At 37.5% G+C, this 18,785-nt stretch overlaps 1 protein-coding gene across 1 annotated transcript; it reads right to left on the reverse strand.

Moving 5' to 3' along the window:
- Positions 1-600: 600 nt before the first annotated feature.
- LOC128867666 (protein kinase C, eye isozyme-like) lies at positions 601-5,964 on the reverse strand. Its single transcript, XM_054109088.1, has 13 exons — positions 5,581-5,964; positions 5,384-5,415; positions 5,075-5,269; positions 4,842-4,970; positions 4,559-4,715; positions 2,397-2,514; positions 2,216-2,326; positions 1,838-2,143; positions 1,657-1,748; positions 1,396-1,597; positions 1,135-1,323; positions 930-1,070; positions 601-858 (listed from the first exon to the last, which is right to left on the reverse strand). Exons 1-13 carry the CDS (start codon positions 5,799-5,801, stop codon positions 706-708), a joined length of 2,046 nt encoding a protein of 681 aa, XP_053965063.1. The 5' UTR covers positions 5,802-5,964; the 3' UTR covers positions 601-705.
- Between the last annotated feature and the right edge of the window lie 12,821 nt (positions 5,965-18,785).

Here is an 18,785-nt window from a genome sequence, read left to right on the forward strand (position 1 = left end):
TACAACTTGCAATTTTCATCTGAAAACAAAAAAAAAAGATTATTAATTTTGATGTAATTATCTTCGATGTGAACTAAGAAAATTGGGAGAAACACGTAAAATTCGAATTTTTGGGGAAGGTAGAAAAAAAAGTGGTTTTTTAAGGAAAAAAAAACTCTTCAACTGGGTAAAAAAGTCGCTTAAAAAAAGTTTTTGGATGTTTTTTTTAGTTCACATAGAAGAGAAAACAATACTGACGATAACGCATTTTGAATGAAATGGATAGCTCGTTTAGTTTTTTTGCAATCGTGTACATAAATTAGGTAAAATCGTGAAAATGAAAAGCCGAGAAAACGCGCTTCAAAGTCAATGGTCAATGGGCGGAGCACTACAACAATAAGCGCACGGTTGCTCGACGCCGCACTACGCTCGGCTCTGTAGCTCTGCAAATACTTGGAATTTAACTCTGAAAATTTGTGTCTCATGTTCTTGAATATCTAAGCTATTGACTTCAGGAAAACAAAAAAATCGATTTTTTTGATCTTTTAATTGGCCCGCCGGCCTTAACATGCCACCGACACTTTCGCAATTTATTAATTAAAAAAACAAGTATTATTAATAACAGTGAACTTTTTTCTGCTTTTTCTGCTAATTTTTCCAATATATTTTTGTATTTCATATTACAGAGTTCTCTAAATTTGGTACTTTAAGCATTTTATATGCATTTTAGATAATAGTGATAAACTCCGGATTCATATAGGAGAAGCCTATGAAGTCACTCTGATCCAAGTTCATCATGAATAATTTATCGGTTGGTGTCAAATCTGTTTTTTCGCCAACGAAAGCTTTATCGAAGTTCGAGATATCCTTGCGATGTTTCTAAAATCAAAGAATATCACTGTGTTAACACCCAACTTTCCCACGAAAGACCTTTCAATGGGAACACTTACAATTTTCGGTACAATAGGCGGCTCCATTTCCTTCGCCTCAACCTTGTCCCAATCTATATTCCTGAAGAAAGGATGTGTGGTAATTTCAGAACGAGCATAGCGGCCAGCACCTAAGCGATTATTGGGCTTTTTGGCAAGGAACTGTAAAGCAGAAAAATTTATGTTCTATTGTTGAAAACTGTAAACTGTGCACTGCCCCACTTACGCTCGTCAACACGTCCATTGCCTCCTGAGAGAAGTGTTTCGGAAATACTGCTTTTTTCTCTTTGATATTTTTAAATGTATTCTCCTCATCATCAGCCTCGAAGGGATTTTGTCCGGCTAACATTTCAAAGAGTAACACACCGTAAGACCACCAGTCAATGGTGTGGCTGTAGGTTTCATAGGCGAGAATCTGCAATGATTTGAATTTATTGGAAAGTTAGGCTGAAGAAAATTGAAAGAATCTGCAATGTGCCAGTCCCACCTCGGGTGCCATATACACATTCGTGCCGCAGAAGGTTCTCGTAGTGTCGCGATCGGCAATACCATCCTTGCTCAGACCAAAATCAGCAAGCTTGACATGACCCTCACCATCCAGCAGCACATTTTCCAACTTAAGGTCGCGGTAGATAATGTGATGCTCATGTAAAAAGAATAATGCAATAGCGATCTCGGCGGCATAGAAGCTAGTGGATGAAAAAACAAAAGGTTAGAAAAGATCAAAAATATATAAAAATTCTTTTACACTGCCACTGATTCCTTAAAACGTCCATAGACCTGCATGTGGTACATAAGATCACCGCCTTTGCAGTACTCCATGACAAAGAATAGACGATCCTGACAAAGATATTATAAAAATGCACACTTTTAGTGTTCACAACCACCCCTCCCCTGTAGCTATTTACAAACAAACCGTGCACACTCACCATAGTCTGGAAGCACGAGTGTAGTGAGACCAAAAATGGCGGCTTGCCCGACAACGCCAACACTTGCTTCTCAGTCATGGGCAATTCCATGTCGTCGGTCTGTATGATAACATCCTTACGCAGCACTTTCACAGCATACAGCTCATCGGTACCACGGCGCTCGGCCAGCAGCACTTTACCGAACGAACCCTTGCCAAGTACTTTGATGAAATTGAAATCTGCTGCACGTATCATATCGCGTTTGCTCATATTGTGTGGCATATCTTTGTTGTCCATGCGGCGCCTATTATCGGTTTTTTTGTCCATCTAAATGTAAGGCGTGAATAAAGTAGGAATTAGAAAAATTGTCTAGGAAAGCACTCTAAACACTCCACTCACTCGCACTTCATCGCGCAAGCGCGCTATGTCGTTGACCGGATCCGAGCACGGTATGTTGTAGTACTCGCCCTCAACTTGAGAGAGAAACTTGTACCAGCCGTCGATGGGTTCCTGGTTGGTAAATAAGATATACTTAGAAAAATATTACTCGTTTAGCAGTTTTATTTCTTTTTCAGCTGACCTTTTGTATCTCTTCCAAGCTGAATGAAAATGAGCCCATGAAGTCATTACGGGATGTACGATCCCAATCCCAAACTTCAATCAGTAGACGTTTATCGCGATCTTGCGGTGTGAGGTCACTGAAAAAAAAACAAATTAAGGTATGTATGTATGTATGGTAATGTAGCTCCAACTTCTATCAAGAAATAAGTGTGAAGAAAAGCTTGACAGTTATAAAGCTGAATAGCAGCAAGAAATTTAAATTGATAATTAAATACATTTGTAAGCGCTTAATTAAAGTGATTATTTGTAAATATTTGTCAATAAAAAATGTCAAGTCACTTATAATAATTTTATGATCTCAAAGCTTTATACCACCGAGCTTTTTTTTAATTTTTTGAAAACTTTGCAAAAGCTCCAATTGTAATATCGCTTGTCATTTACAAATTTTAAAGCAGTACCATTTTGGCGTATCCTAAACCAGCTTTGAAGCATCAACACTTTGCAATTTTATTAAGTTTAACAAGCACCTCCTAATATTACATTCATTGGTTTCAAGCTCATGAAAATAAATTTAAACCTTCATGCCGCCACTATGGAAAAGAGTCAGCATACCGGCATACACTGAGACCGGCTGCAACGCGCACTACAACAGAGCAACACCGCGAAGCGAGGAGGGAAGAGATGCGTCTTTTTAGGAAAAAAATGGGAAATGGAAAAAAAGTGAGTGCGAAGAGCTAGAGATTTTGCGTGACAAACACATTAACTTATGCGCCAAACTGAAGGTCTCAAGACCGGGGACAGTTCCTGCAAAAACGAAAACGGCAATCTAATGACAGGAAATGCTTGAGTTATGGAGGAAACACTTCGCACAACTGATAAATGGTGCCAATAGCAGTGTGGACAATGGAGTTGAAACCGACCCTCAGTAGTGAACGACGGAATAGTCGCACCACCACCCGACCTTGAAGAGGTTCGAATAGCGATATCGCGTCTAAAAAACAGCAAATACGATGGAGCCGACGGACTACCGGCACAGCTATCCAAAGCTGGAGGCGAAGAGCGGGCACACCGCTGCTCTATAAAATATGGTCGCATGAAATCATACCGATCGACTGGAACCTAAGCGTACTCTGCACAGTCCTCAAGAAGAGGGATCCTACAAACCACGTGGTGGGACTAGTACCGTGGGATTAGTTTAAATTAAGTTTAGATTAAGGTTAGATCCACAATCAAAGCCGAAAGCGTAATCTATAGTATTTGGAGGTGGTCACCAAAATTTTATTCTACTGACGATCATAAGTATCTCTCAGTTTATGGTTCGCGTCAAATTTATTCAAAGTTCTAAGGTAATTTGCGAATGATACCATCTTGGTCGAACAGTTTCCAGAACAACCGCTAGATGATTATTTCAAATTATCGTCAAATTAACCATCATAGAGCTGATAGAAGGCTTGGATATTATTTATGGATCCAGAGCTGGCAGAAGCCTTGAACATTATTTATGGAGCCGTCAGGACTTTGATTTCGGTTTGCGCCGTGTTGCTTCAAAGTTGGTCGCAAAGGACTTGAATTTCATGGCAAAAAATGGGTTGCCTTGATATCGTCACCTCGTTCAAAGCTGAATTCGACCCAACATTCATCAAACGCATAATTACTGGAGACGATACATCGATCTCTGAGTATGACATGCAATTCAGATATCAGATGGGAGAGACGTTTACGTGAAGCAATTCGCCGAAACATACGGAGTCGCACCGTCACACAGTGCCATCACTATCAGTGAATTTTTGACCAAGAACGAAGCTAATACTATCCAAAAGCCATCAAATTCACCTAATATGGCTCCTTGCATTTTTCTCTGTTTGATCGAGTCAAAACCCACTACAGGGAATGCGTTTTAACAGCCGAAAGGAAGTAATGGAAAAATAGAAGACGGATCTGATGACTACATCGAAAATAGAGTTCCAGAAATGTTTCCAGAACGTGCGTTGCAGTTAATGGGGAATACTTTGAAGGGCTGAGCATACCTACGCTAAGGTCAAAAGTTTGAGAGTTCAAAGTCTCACAGCAGTTGTTGTAAAACTTTTAAGCTTAATAATCTAAAATTTACACTTTAGAATTCATGCCTTTGAATTTCATTTAAAATTCCTATAACTAAATATTTTCATTCGCAATACTCACAAAGTAAATTTCTCATTATAAACCGGACTCAAACACTTCTGTATAGTCTTCGTCTTCTTCTTTGTTTTGCCACTGCGATCTGGATGCAACACAATTGCAATGTATGGATCGCTCAAACCATTCGTGTCCATCGGTATCAAATTGGTAGCCTCCTTGACTGTAAAGCAAAATAATAAAAAAAAACTTGAAAAAGCGAGAATTGGAAATTGAAAATCAAATAACAAATATTTAAGGAATAAAAATCACAAAACAAGTTTTCTGAAATAGGAAATCAGCTACTCACTTTCTACAGTCAGCGTATTGCCCTTGAGTTCCGCATACAACAAACACTTGCCGCGCAGTTCGTTGATATCGGCGCCACACAGTGGAGGCATCTTCTCCTTGCAAGCGTGATGCACATTCAAATTGCAATCTGAGATTGAGATAAGAAGAAAAACACAAAAACACGATTAAATTGTTCGTTTGCACAAATGCACACACTGGCACTCCGCTATAGGAGCTGTTTCCGACACTTACTATCGCACTTGACGCCCTGATGTGCCACACCATGCAGCAACATGCCACAATCATCGCAAAATGTTGGCGTTGTATAGGTGGTCGATTCCCATTTATGTTTGACTTTCGAACAATCAGCATCAATGTCGGTCTCCTTGCCAGGACATTTGAACACCACGAAATTACAACATTTCTGATGTATATTGAAACGGCAATCTAACGGTGCGGAGAGCGTAGAAAGATGAAGATGTGAAAAAATACCAGAACACATGAAAAGAAAGGTGGCAAGTAGATTTGGAATTTATGATTTTTGGCATGCGATGAGCTCACCTTCACACTGATAGCCTGGCTTGCCGAAGCCCCTGAAAATGGAAAGGAAATCATGAAACAAAAAATGCAAAGTTTTGCTGCAACAAAAAATTCCACGCCTAATTCAATTAGTGCGGTGTAAAACGCCTTGAAATATGCGACATTTGTTTAAATTTTGTTATTTGGTTTTTTTTTTTGTGTTTTCTCTTCGGCCATACCATATAAAGTCCTTGCAGTGCCCACAGTAGGTTGGCTGCTTGAAGAAGCGCACCGCGAACTTATGCCCATTTATAACCATAAGACCCTTCCGCTTCATCGCACCCTTGCGCAGGCGGTTCTTCATGTAGTTCATCACATTGGCATCGCCTGCTATTTCGGCAATATTTGTTGGTGCTGCAGCTGGTGCCGCAGCTGCGGCAGCTGGTGCGGCTGCTGCCATATTTCTTAACTAAGGTCCTTAAGGTCCTTTCTTGTCTCAACACCGGTGCACTAATTCACTTAGTTTACCCAAGTTTTCACAATTGTTTTTGCTGAAATTTATTTTTGCAGCCAATACTTTTCACGCCAAGTCGCCAATGGCTACTGAAATTTTATGTCGCTCGGCAACATTCCACCAGCTGCTTGCCCTATGGCTTATGGAAGCCCTATGAATGACTTTGCTGCGTAACTTTTGCGTTTGGTTGTACAATCGAGGCTGACTCACTGGGCTTAAGTCAGGTTACTGACTCATTAGCTGACCAACCAGCGCAAATGTTGAGCCATGTGGCAGGGCCAGCTGACTGAACTAAGTAGAAGGAGTAGTGAAATGAAAGATATAGAATAGGAAAGGCAACTATGGATAGGAAGAATTTAAATTTTAATAGCTACCGGAGAATAATATTATATATTTAATATTATGCTGTCAATCTTAAGTAAATTCACTGAAAACTCTGCGTTCGCTATAATGGATTTTGGTATAGTATTTTGAAATCGTTTTTGCAACATTCAGCAAACGGCCTTTAGTACATCAATAACTCGAAATTTTCTTACAGTGCCCTTATAGTACATTTTTCTATTATTATTTGCTTAAATTACACATTATCAGGGTCACTGCTTCTTACTATGTTACTATTCCCAAAGTAAATACAATTAAAAGAGGGCATTAGAAATTTGTTGCATATTTCAAGGGAGAATGTTTGTTTTTCATATTCTGGGGACTTCACGTTCTTTTTATAAAGATTTTGTCTGAGAATACACTTAATGAAATTTTTCGGAGAATACTTTTCTAGAACATATTAACCCTCCAGCGATCTCCTAAAGTCTTATTTATTTAGACTTTTCAAAAACGGAATCTAAATGGCTCTTTCGCGAGGGAGATTACGGGTCAAAGAGTTCTACAAAATTATTTCTCGCAAAATTTTGCTATATGTGTTCAGACTACATATTTCGATCCGATATGAATTTTAACCCCTTTTCAGTTCTTCTAAAAACACTTAGGCAAAAAAGTGCAAACTTAATATGGCCATCAAAAATTCTAACTACAATAAATAAATATAAGGGTCTACTAGGTCTTTCATTTGGAATCAGTTTGCCCCATCTAATACTGTTGCAATGTATTTTGAATATATTGTTTGAGAAGGAATCTCAGCTTATTTTATGAGGCAATCAAAATACGCAGATGTCTGGCCGGAGGTAAACAATCTTTCCACCTATCTGTATATTTTCCTAAGGTTTACACCTAGGCGAGGCCAAAACTTTACGTTTCTCAACGAAGCCAGAGTTCTGTATTTAAGTAATTTTGAAGCAACAAACTAATCTGGCTTGGACCAGCCTTACGAATCATCTCAACCATTATATATATGATTGGCTCGTACACCATTTTTGGATGTTTGGCCGAGCTCCTCCTCCTATCTGTGGTGTGCGTCTTGATGTTGTTCCACAAATGGAGAGACCTACAGGTTCAAGCCGACTCCGAACGGCAGGTGACTTATTTATGAGGAACTTTTTCATGGCAGAAATACACTCGGAGATTTGCCATTGCCTGCCGAGGAGCGACCGCTATTAGAAAAATATTTTTCTTAATTTTGGTGTTTCACTGAGATTCGAACCAACGTTCTATCTGTGAATTACGAATGGTAGTCGCGCACCAACCCATTCGGCTACGGCGGCCGCCAATCCTCCCAGCCATTGCTGTGAGAAAATTCCGCGCTTCCAAGAATTTGCTTTATATTTATGGGTAATCACTTGGGATGGGATTGGTGATGCTTGGGGAACTTGGATATCTTAGGCGCATTCTCGCTGGAAGAGCTGATAGGAAAAGGAAAAAAAGAGGCCAAGCTCGAGCACTGTATCTTCACCTCTGTAACGTAAGCTCTTTTTAGAACAACCCTGTCAACCTAACTGAATTCCTAAAAGGCAAGAAAATTCGAACAGAATCTTTTGAAATCGAAAAAAAAAATTGATCTAAGAGCTAAAGTAATTTGCATTGTACTCCCGATTTGCAGATACTGTTGTTGAAAATTATTTAGAATTTTTATTTGTAAATAATTTAATTTGCCCCAATATAGTTTGGTTAAGATTATACATGGGGGCGCAAAATTAATCATCCCATAAGAAAATTTATAATATTGCAAATGACGCCATACGCCACTCGTATTCGACGTTTGTGAACTCGACACCTGCAAACAAACAAGCAATGGAATAAACATTTCCATCACTCAAAATATGTTTTTTGTATTTAGTAAAAAAGCTACTCAGAAGCGAAAATGGATGATTAATTTTGCGCCACCTTGTATTTAATTTGCAATACCTAAATATTTTTACTTCACAACTTTGTAGAACTTCTGAAGACCGAACAAACACTTCTTAGAAATTTCATGTTAAAGAACTGAAAGTAGAGCAGCAATTAAATGAGTAAGGAGGGAAACATAATAGTCGTAAAAATCTACACATAAATACATTACCGTAAAATACGCCCCCAACATGTAATCTTTTGTAGCGTCAAATAGCGAAAAAATCACAACGTTTCCCACCTCCTTAGTTGCCAAGTGAAATTGGATACCGATTTGTCCGCCAACAAAACCAAAAACAGAACCGAAAAATAAACCAAATATTCTAAGAATAGCTACAGAGCATTCGCATTACTAAAACCTGCATACAACAACAACATATAGCCTTATAACAACACGCATTTATGGCAAGCAACCTAAATTTCAAGAACAAAAAAGCAAAGCATAAAAAAAATACAATAACACTAACAAAAGCGAATTCGCGCAAAATAAGCACAACAACCCTTTCGAGGATACAAAACGAACGCAAAGGACACTTTGTGTGACGTCGACAATGCGAATGACGCGCCAACGCAACGATGCACAGGCAAATACACCGCCACAGTGGAAGCCAAATGCAATTGTCAACAAGCAGCGAGCTATGCAGAGCAAACAAAACGGAAAATAGATACACGAGACTAAAAAAAAATAACAGAGACCGAAATCCTCCTACCGTCGAACAAGAGCCACCTCCTTGGGGCAAGTTCGACGAGCTGATGCGTGAAACCATGTAAAGTTGCTGTGTTAAAAAGAAAGGCAAAAAAAGCATTAAAGAAAGCCAGCTGAAAAACATTAATGGGTACAACAGCAATGCTTTATGCTCACACATTTATTTGCTTTTCAAAATATCGGCTAGTGTGGGCCTGTGTATTCGCGTATGTACCTATGTTGCTCGTCAAGGCTATGCGCGTATCCTCCTAAAATTGTTTGATGTCGCGCCTGCTGGTGCCAACGAGGACCCATCATCCATAAATACTATGGCCACTGACGCTGCGTAGGTATGCGCGGCTAGCGGGAGTTGGGCTATACTCGTAAGTACGATTTAATGGCGTATAGGTGGCGCTTTCCTGCGACTGTTTAATGCATTTCGTTGACAACGCACTCGAATTGTTGCAATAAGCACTCCTTTCTTTTTTTTGTTTTTTTTTATTTTATTTTAATTTTTGCTGTCGCTGATGGCAGTAATTGTTACAGTCACAATGCATGCTTTGTGGTAACATAAAAAACAAAAAGAAAATGCATAAAAACAATAGAGCCTTAAGTGAGTTTGATATGTATAAGATGTCTATAAAAAATACAATACAAATATATTAAATACAAATTTGAGTCTTGAGAGTGCTAAACACTCACACACAGTATTAGGAAGGCCAAAAAAAATGTGTGTTTCTTGATGATGCACCCCAAATTTGTGTGCCCAAACTACTCAGATACATATATTTCACTTTTTTTTAATAGGCGGACCGTTGGAAAAGTCTGTGGAAAAATAAAAACTTGTTAATTTTTTGGAGTAAATATTTTATTTTTCAATATATTCTACTTTTAGGCTAATACTTATAAACTTCGTGCAACGCTCTTCTAGTTTGTTGAGCCTTTTCGAATAATAGAATTTATTTATGTCTGAAAAATAGCCATTCGTTTTTATAACTACCTCCTTTGAGTAGAATCTGCGCTTCGAAATTATTATTGAATTCTCATGGGAAAAATGCGCTTTTTCGTAAATTTGGCTTAAAATGGTTACTAAGCGATATTTTTGAATATGTTCTTTACATTCCCTGCTTTAATAAAAAAATATATATAAAGGGTGGTTAAATTTCAAGGGCCGATGTTGAAAGTGGGCCATACCTAAACGTCAACGACACCGTTGGACTTCTTTATTTGGGGTTTTTTGAAAGAAAAGGTGTAGGTCGATAAGCCAGCAACAATTCAAGCGCTAAAGGATGAGATAATTCGGCACATTAACGGCATAGAACCTCGATTATGCCTCAGCGTCATCGAAAATTTGGACCATCGGATGGAGATGTGCCGCCGAGGCGGCGGCGTCCATTTGGCCGATATTTTCTTCCATACGTAATTGAGCCATACAAATATTATCATAATAAAGAGAAATGACAATAATTTCTTAAAAAAATTTTATTTTATTCAAAGTCAACACCGGCCCTTGAAACTTAACCACCCTTTATATTTAAAAAAGTTTATTATAGAGACTCTGGAATCTCCCCAAATCGAAAAAAAATCTTTTAGTTGAAAAAATAAAATTTTTTACTTGGTTTTAGAAGTAAGTTTTGTTATATTTTTTTGGACTTTTACGAAGATAAAACAATTTTTTTGAGCCATCCTAGTGTACATTGCACCCCATTATAGAGTGCCCGTGCTCCACTTTTTTTAAAATATGCATCGATAAAATAACTCAGCGCAACAAAATGAAAAAAATTTAAGTCCCTGTGGTCTCAGAGCATTTTTCTTCCAGGTTACAGAAAATAAATAAGAAGACACGTATTTTACATGGAGCAGATGAAGATACCAACTGCAGGCTAAACAAAGTAAGGGCGAGTTCGCAAGTCTTCAAAAATATTTAGCTCATTTGTGAATATTATTGAAGTGAAAGATGGCTCGCCTTTAACCCCATGACCATCAACAAATGCCTCCGCACCATCTGTAGAATACTCTGGCCAACACGATCAGCAACGATGCTCTGTGGAGATCAGCGAATGCGGAACCCATCCTATGGCAAATTAAACACAGCAAGTGACGATGGATAGGTCACACGCTTAGAAAACCACCAGAAAGAATCACGGAAATGGCACTAGATAGGAACCCGCAAGGGTAATAGAGATCACGGTCGCCCAAAGAATACTTGAAGAAGGTCCATGTTATGCGAGCTAGCAGATTCCGGCATCATATGGGAGGGCGCAAAAATAACAGCCCAGAACTTTGTACGATGGAAGAATCTTGCCGAGTCCCTATGCTTCCGAGTGTCGTTAACAAAGAAAAAAAATTAAAATATTGCTTATGTCTTTACCTTAAATTTGAGCTATAGATAGAATTTGAACATATGCTTAATAGCTTTTATTTTTGTTTTATAAGCAAAACTGTTAAAATATTGTTATGCTACACATAAAATAGTACTAATTTTCATACATTTTAATTCATATTTATCTTTTTCTTAAAAATAAAAAATATGTTGATCACAAAAATATACGCAAATCAGCGCCGTGTGTCGAGTGGAAAAATTATTTCCGACTTATTCATTTTGTTGCACTGGGTAATTAACGGTGCATGTGGGTCCTAGAAGTATGCAATGTTTTAGAGTAGCAATAATAATTTACATTATGCCACTTAACCGTTCTTTTAACGAGCGTTGGTTTGGATTAAAGTAGGCTGCTAATAATTCTGACAGCGCACATAGTTCTGCCATAGGACCCTTTGTGGTGCTTTAATGATGCTAAAGCTCCTTTTCCTCTTCAACCAGTCTATCATCACTCCATGGAGTCTTTGAACATGAACAACTGCTGCATCTTCTATACCTTTATTCCTCTTCAACCAAGACCTGCACCAGTTGCCCATAACCATTGCATGGAGTCATCGAACCTGAGCAGCTATAGCATCTTCTGCTCCTTTACTTCTCTTCAAACCAATCCCCATAATCTGCCCATGGAGGCAAAGATCCTGTACTGCTGCAGTATCTTCTGCTCCTTTACTGCTACACAATTAAGTCCCCATAATCAGTCGATGAAGGTAAAGAGTCTGAGCAGCAGTCGTGTTTTCAACTCTGCCGTTAAAATTAATTCACCTGAAATCCCAGTGCGCTAAAATTTCATATTCTCCTACAAAGTTGCTAAAATTTCACCCCCTTCTTGATCATAGCAGCTTCTGCAACTCATTATAGATGTCCCTGGTGGCTTGTATGTAAATAGTAGCTTCTTATTTATAGATATTTCTTTCACCTTCAGTCAGAAAGTATTTTCAATTTCCTCATATTCCGCGTACGCAAAATAACTTTGATCATACTGAAGATATTAACACGTTTCGGTCTCATACGCGTTTTTTATGGAATAATCTCCAACTCGGGACTTTTAAAAAGCGATTAGCATACTTTCTCTCTTCCAGATTAGTGAAAATTGTACGACAGGACCTTCAAACAGGGCACTCTAACCCACAAGCGAGCTTGGCAGGCTGAGAGAGGCTGCAGATAGACTAAACTGATGTTACCTTTCATGTCCAACTGACTGTCGCAGTTTCTCCTATCACTAAGCAGAGGGACCTGTAGGAGGCTGGTTGGACTAATGACAGGCCACTTTTTACGGGCGAAGCACATCTCAGACAGTGCACTCGGCCCAACATGTGGAGAGGAGGATGAGACGGCGGACCACTTTCTTTGCGTGTACCCCTTCGCTCTAATCAAGCTTGAGGTCTTTGGTGATGATGTGTTAAGAAGCGACCACCTTGGCTCCTTGGCATCACAAGATCTACTCAGATTTCTTCGGTGGTCGAGTACATTTAAAGAAAATTGAAAAGGGAATCCAAGTGCAGTACAATGGATTTAATTGTGTCTGAGTGATGTACTTGCTAGTCTGTTCCGCCAAAAGAAAACAAACAAAAAACTTCAGTGTAAGTTTGTCTGCTTTTTCCTTAACTGATATGATGGAGTACTCCAAGGCTCGACCTTCGTAATTTAGAGGTCATCCATTTATCTTATGTAATTATGCCAGGCGATCGAAAACATGTTCATTCTACAGGATTTTCAGTGGCAATCTTTATGGAACAAAATTTGGCTTTATTTTTCCACATTTTGCTTTCGTCTTTAGAAAACCTCACATTTCAACCACTTACAAGTAGTAACTTAAATTAAACTTAAATTAAGGTAAGTTCATTGAATACTCTGACAGGCATGAATTAATATTTTCGTGTTCAATTTATTATTCATTTATATAATATAAGTTCGTTGATAAATGAAATTTAAATTTTATGACATTTAATATTTTTATATTTTTTTATGTTCTTATTTATTTATATTTTATTTTATATTTTTAATTTCATATTTTTATTTATTTTTACTTTTTCAGTTTATATTTTTAATTATTTTTAACTAAATTTTTTTTTTTACTTTATATTTTACAGCTTAATATTTTTTATTAATTTATAAATTTTATTTAAAAATCTTAAAGGTCATAAAATACAAATTTCATTTATAAACGAAATTATACAAAAAGACACTAGAATGCAAGCGAATCAAAATACAAAAACTGCTCATGCCGGAGCTCTATGAAACTCAGTAAAAGAATAAATAAACAAAAAATCGAAACCTATCATAGTCCATTTTATATTATCGAAATGACCCGGATTTATATCCGGCCAAAGACTGTCACTTCCACGGTATTTCCCAAAAATTTATGGGGAATATTTTATGCTGTCATAACAACAACGAAGAATTTTGATTGTATGTGCTTTTAGGTTCACCTCGTCAAGCTCCCATCGCGCTATAAGCATATATCAATGCTCTCCCCCTTGCTCACTCGGTACTGGCGTGCACAGCAATGTTGGCAGATGTAGTAAAAGTGAGTATAAATATATATGCATACTTGCATACACATATATAAATATACATATATATATTTTCTTTTTTGTGTATGCTTTTGCCAACACCTCTCAATTTGCTGTTGTTTCTTTTCGGCATACTGTTGCTGTTTATGGATATTTTTTAGTCTATTGCTTGTTTTTGTAATTTCTTCTCAGACTGATTTTGTTGTTGCGCATTTACGTCATCATTTCAATGGAAGCACAGTTTAATGGCATTTCTCCAAAAATAACAAAAATTCGCATGCTCACATACACGCATACACACTCATGCAGACATACACGTATATGTAGCCATTCAGGTTGTTGACGATGGTGGTGCCAACAACGATTTCAATACCGGGCGACACACTTTCGTGCACACATCCGAATACATATAAAAGTGTATGTAAAGGTAAAGCTTTCGTAGTAGAAAAAATGCAATGGAAACAGGGCAGCAGCCACTTAACAGACCTGGGGTGGAATGTTATTATTTGTGAGAGGGGTATTGTATTGAGTGATCGGATGAAGTCTTAGGATGCACTTTTCCTTAACTTTAAGATTTAAAATTTGTTTTGCTTCAGAGTTACTAAGCCAGAGTAATTTGGTGACTTACAGAAAATTTTTTCAATTTATCTCAATTCTAATGAATTTCGAAATTTATCGTTGAATAAAAGTTTTCTATGGAATTTTGCAAATGAACCAAAAATTTGTGTTAAATATTTTTAAATTTATAAGAAGCTAATTTTTTAATCGGCTCGGTAGTCTAGCGTAAGTGCACTAGCCTGCCATCCCAGAGGTTGTGGGTTCGAATCCCACGTAAAGCACGGTCCTCGCAGTTTTTCAAACTTTCCTACTTTACTAGTTTCGATTAAAAAAAAAAATCATTCCTCAACCCCAACAACCTTATTCTTCCAATATTTACTCCCGCTCAAAAACAAAAACAAAGAAAAACACACAGGTACACATTGAATCAGTGGCGCCAGCAAGAGCAAGCGGGCAATCGCGGTAATAGCGCAGACACACCAAAAATTTAGCGAAGTCCTCAACCATCTGTGTGATCCTTTTGGCAGAGAGTTGTGAAACACTGATGGCGCTCCAAGCAGTAAGAAGGCGTTGTTCCTAAGCAACGACAGGTGGGCATTCCCACTACTTAGTACTGGTAGCGGCAGGTTTATCACCTACCCTGTCAGAAATCATATAGATTAACGAAACCAACACAAGACCGAGTCTTGTCGAGGCCCTATGCTCCCGAGTGGAGTGAAAAAGGAACAAAAAAAAATTTTTATCAGCGATAAATTTCGGAAAATGATTGATGAAAATTATTTCAATAATTATTAAAGCTATCAGAAGGAAATTTGCAAAGCTCTTTATAATTGTATGATTAATGAGTCTCTGAATTATGTATTGCACAATTTCTAATACAAAGACGAAATTTTAAATTTTGATTTACATAAATTTAGTTTTTCATTTATTACTCGGAGATAATTTTCAACCAATAAGTAATTTTAAAAGTATAACTTTTTTTAAATATTTTAAATAAGAATTTTTTTTTAAATTAGTAATGATTTTAAATATTTGCCGTATCATATATTTTCGTAGCGATTACTATTTGTTGCTTTTAAAAATTTTGCATAATTTCGCGGAGAGGAATGAATTTTAAAATTTTTAAAATATATGGGAAATTAATTTTATAAAAAACAAAAATTTATGAAAAAAGTTGAACATTTTTTAAGTTTATATTTTCACTGAGTTAAATATATCAAATGTAGGAAACGTTTAATAAAATTTAGAAGATTTTTTTTATTACTTTTATTTTTTATTATTAATATTGTATTTTAAAATTTTATATAACTTTCAAAGAGTTTGCTTGTTAAATTATATATTTTCCTTCAGGTCTGCTTAGATTTCGTAATTTTCTCAGTTATTACAAAGAATTTTTAAATAAGCGATTATATACAATTGGCGCGTACACCCTTTTTGGGGGTTGGGCCGAGCTCCTTCTCCTATTTGGTGTGTGCGTCTTGATGTTGTTGCACAAATGGAGTAACCTACAGCTTCAAGCCAACTCCGAACGGCAGATATTTTTTATGAGAAGCTTTACCATTGTCTGCCGAGGGACGACCGGTATTAGAAAACAGTTTTCTTCATTTTGACCTTTCAACGAGATTCAAATCTACGTTTCTCTCAGAATTCCGAATGGTAGTCATGCACCAACTCATTTGGCTACGGCGACCAATACGCGATTAATTATGATTTATTTCATATCGCTTGCTTCCCGTAGTAATTTTTTTGTCGTTGGATAATTTTAGTACCTCCATGGAATTTTGCAGTGGTTTCTAAGAAATTTTGAGAAAAATTTTTCTAGGTATATTTACAACTATTTTTATAGCACAACAATAAGAATCTAGCAGCAACGAACAGCTGTCTTTAGTACCATTTTCGCTGTGTAGAGGTTTCTCCCCCTAGCTGAAAAAACGCATTCAATTTTTCTTGCTATGCTCAGCTGTTTTTGCCTCAGCTTTTCCAGTATTTGACTATTTTCGATTTTCTTGTTTTTCACATTAAAAACAAATCAACGCTTAAGCCCCTTTTTCACTGTTGCACTCCAATCACCTCTACCCCTGCGTTTTCACACTTTTGCCGCACTGCCTTTGCCACTTTCCATGTAATTCTCTGTTGCTTACTCTCTGCCCTTCAGCATTTCTCCTTCTAGTTTATGTCGTGATTCAGTAGCTCAAATATACCGTTATGAGGGCTGCCGCTAACACATACACATGCATACTTTTAGAGTAAATACAACATACATTTTGCGTTTCCAATGGTGTTATTCCAGCAAAGAAGAGAGCGAGTCAAATAGGAAAGACAATGAGAAAAAGTTGAAAAAGAGAATGAAATAGTACTGCAGAAAATAGGCAAACAGCGCATAAAGCATGAAATTCGCACTGGCACGGAGACTCTGCTACGGCTAGCGTAGCTTTCACTATCTCCGCTTTCCTTTCCGCTTTTCACTTCTTTGTTTGTTGTTGCTAGTTTCCAATTCTTCCTCAGCCTTTCCTAATTATTACTTACAGTTTGTAGCCACTGTATCATTTTCAATTCCCCTCCGCCTCTCTTTTGCTTATCTTTGTCCCCATTTTTTGCCCCTCCCCCAGCACTCAACAATTTTGTTCTTTTGCGGCTTCCTCTGTACAACACAAGTTTTCTCTCTTATCGTAATCGCAGTGCTCTCCAATTCGCCTTTCCCTTTATTTTCCTTCTCAGGTACCCTTACAAGTACTTTCTCTCGCTCTCGCTCACTTTCTCTCCCTCAAACCTTTCTCCAACCTTTTCGACAATTTGCTTTGACTTTTCTCCCAGAAGCCTGTCGTCAATATTGGCGCTTTCACCTCGGATTTCTTGTCTGACCTGCGCGTATGACGTCTATTGATCTGCGTAATAATCTACCGATAGCAATAACAACAGCAACAATAATATAAACAAACAAAACAACAGCAACGAAATAGTTGACTACTATTTTAGAATAGCTTGACAAGCATCAGCTGCAACGATACCAAGCAGAAAACTGGTAGCAAATGCGCTGGTTAACGGCAAGTACTCATATCTATTTACATCTTTACATGTATACACACAGCCATATGCATAAATGTACATACATAAAAGTGCAAACAGAACGAAATATTTGCAGCAATTACAAAATTCTTTGCAGTCGTAGTTTTTGCTATTCCCCTTCATTTCCACTCTCTTACTAAGTTGTTCCTTTATTATTTCCTTTGAGTTTTGTTTGGCAACAATTCTCGTTTTGTTGACAAAAGTTTTTGTTGTGATTGCATTTTGGTCATTTCCGGGACTTTTTTTTGTTTATTGCCATCAACTTATCGGTACTTAGTGTGAATGTTTGCCAACTGCCTTTATTTTTTCGTCTCTGGTTTGTGTTTTGATGTGGTGGCTTTGCAGCCAGAAGTGGTAGCTACTACAAATAGCGGCATTTAATTTTAGTTAAACGGCAAGTATAAGCGAACTGTGCTATTTATTTTGCCATTTTGAGCACCCAGCATACCAACTGAAGTTCCCAAAAGACGTATGATATAAGAAATTTATAGACATCTTGCGCATTAGAAAGTAATAGGTGAAGTGCAAAGCTTTAAAGTTTCGCTTTATTTCGATGATAAAATTAATGTAACCAAATTATTCTCATGAAAGTTATAACATAAACTTTTCTGACTAATCTCAACATGCCGGTCTGACCCGATCATGAGTCCAGCATACCTTCACCAAGGCATTTATTAAAACGGCTTATTTTGCTACAGCGTTCGATACTCTATAGAGTTCACAAATAGCACGCATTTTTTTGGTCCGTCTGCATATCAAATTTTCTCATTTTTACCCTTACTTTTGAATTTTTACTGGCTTTATGAAGCACAAAACTGTTCCATACCTTTTTTACGGCGTAATGAGACCCCTAAACTGTCGTTTAGCTATGCATACATTTTTTATGAGAAAAAACTGAAGTAATAAATAAAAAATGTCAAGACCTGGAAACATCTCGTTGTGTTATTATTGTGGCCACGTATGTCCTTGTAGTTCATCATTGTTATACTGTGAAATAAGTAGTAAATAAGAAAATGTAGAAATTTCTAAATATCTTTTCTACATCGCACGCCCTGGGAGACACGTACTCAGATGGATCGTAGCTTATGAATGGTGGGGCAGGTGACAGTGTCGTTCATACTCTGCAAAAAAATACAAAATAAGGCTTAAGATTTCTAGAAATTTCTAGATGTGTTTTCTAGATCGCACGCTCTGGGAGACAGGTACTCAGATGGATTGAAGCTAGTAGATGATGGAACTGGTGCGAGTGCTCTTAGGACGGTCTTCAAAGATGGAGACCAATAAGCGATTATCTCACTCAACTCTTTCAGGCGTACATCCATAGCATATAAATTTGCGGCAGAGAATACCTCTGCTTCTAACCTCATCTGTATTTTGTCAAACAATTAGTCAATCCTATGTGCGTTGCAGTCGCACAAAATAATATCTGAATTTGTTGAGGAACTCCTCAG

This window comes from Anastrepha ludens, chromosome 6, assembly GCF_028408465.1.
Source record: "Anastrepha ludens isolate Willacy chromosome 6, idAnaLude1.1, whole genome shotgun sequence".
NCBI lineage: Eukaryota > Metazoa > Arthropoda > Insecta > Diptera > Tephritidae > Anastrepha > Anastrepha ludens.

What these genes read in the sequence shown, in the direction of transcription:
- LOC128867666 (XM_054109088.1), bottom strand. Translation starts at nt 5,801, where the DNA reads ATGGCAGCAGCCGCACCAGCTGCCGCAGCTGCGGCACCAGCTGCAGCA. An exon ending in CAATACGCTGACTGTAGAAA is followed by an intron (nt 4,716 to 4,841) that starts GTGAGTAGCTGA and finishes TTTGCTTTACAG; the next exon opens with TCAAGGAGGCTACCAATTTG. An exon ending in GCTTGCGCGATGAAGTGCGA is followed by an intron (nt 2,144 to 2,215) that starts GTGAGTGGAGTG and finishes CCTTACATTTAG; the next exon opens with ATGGACAAAAAAACCGATAA.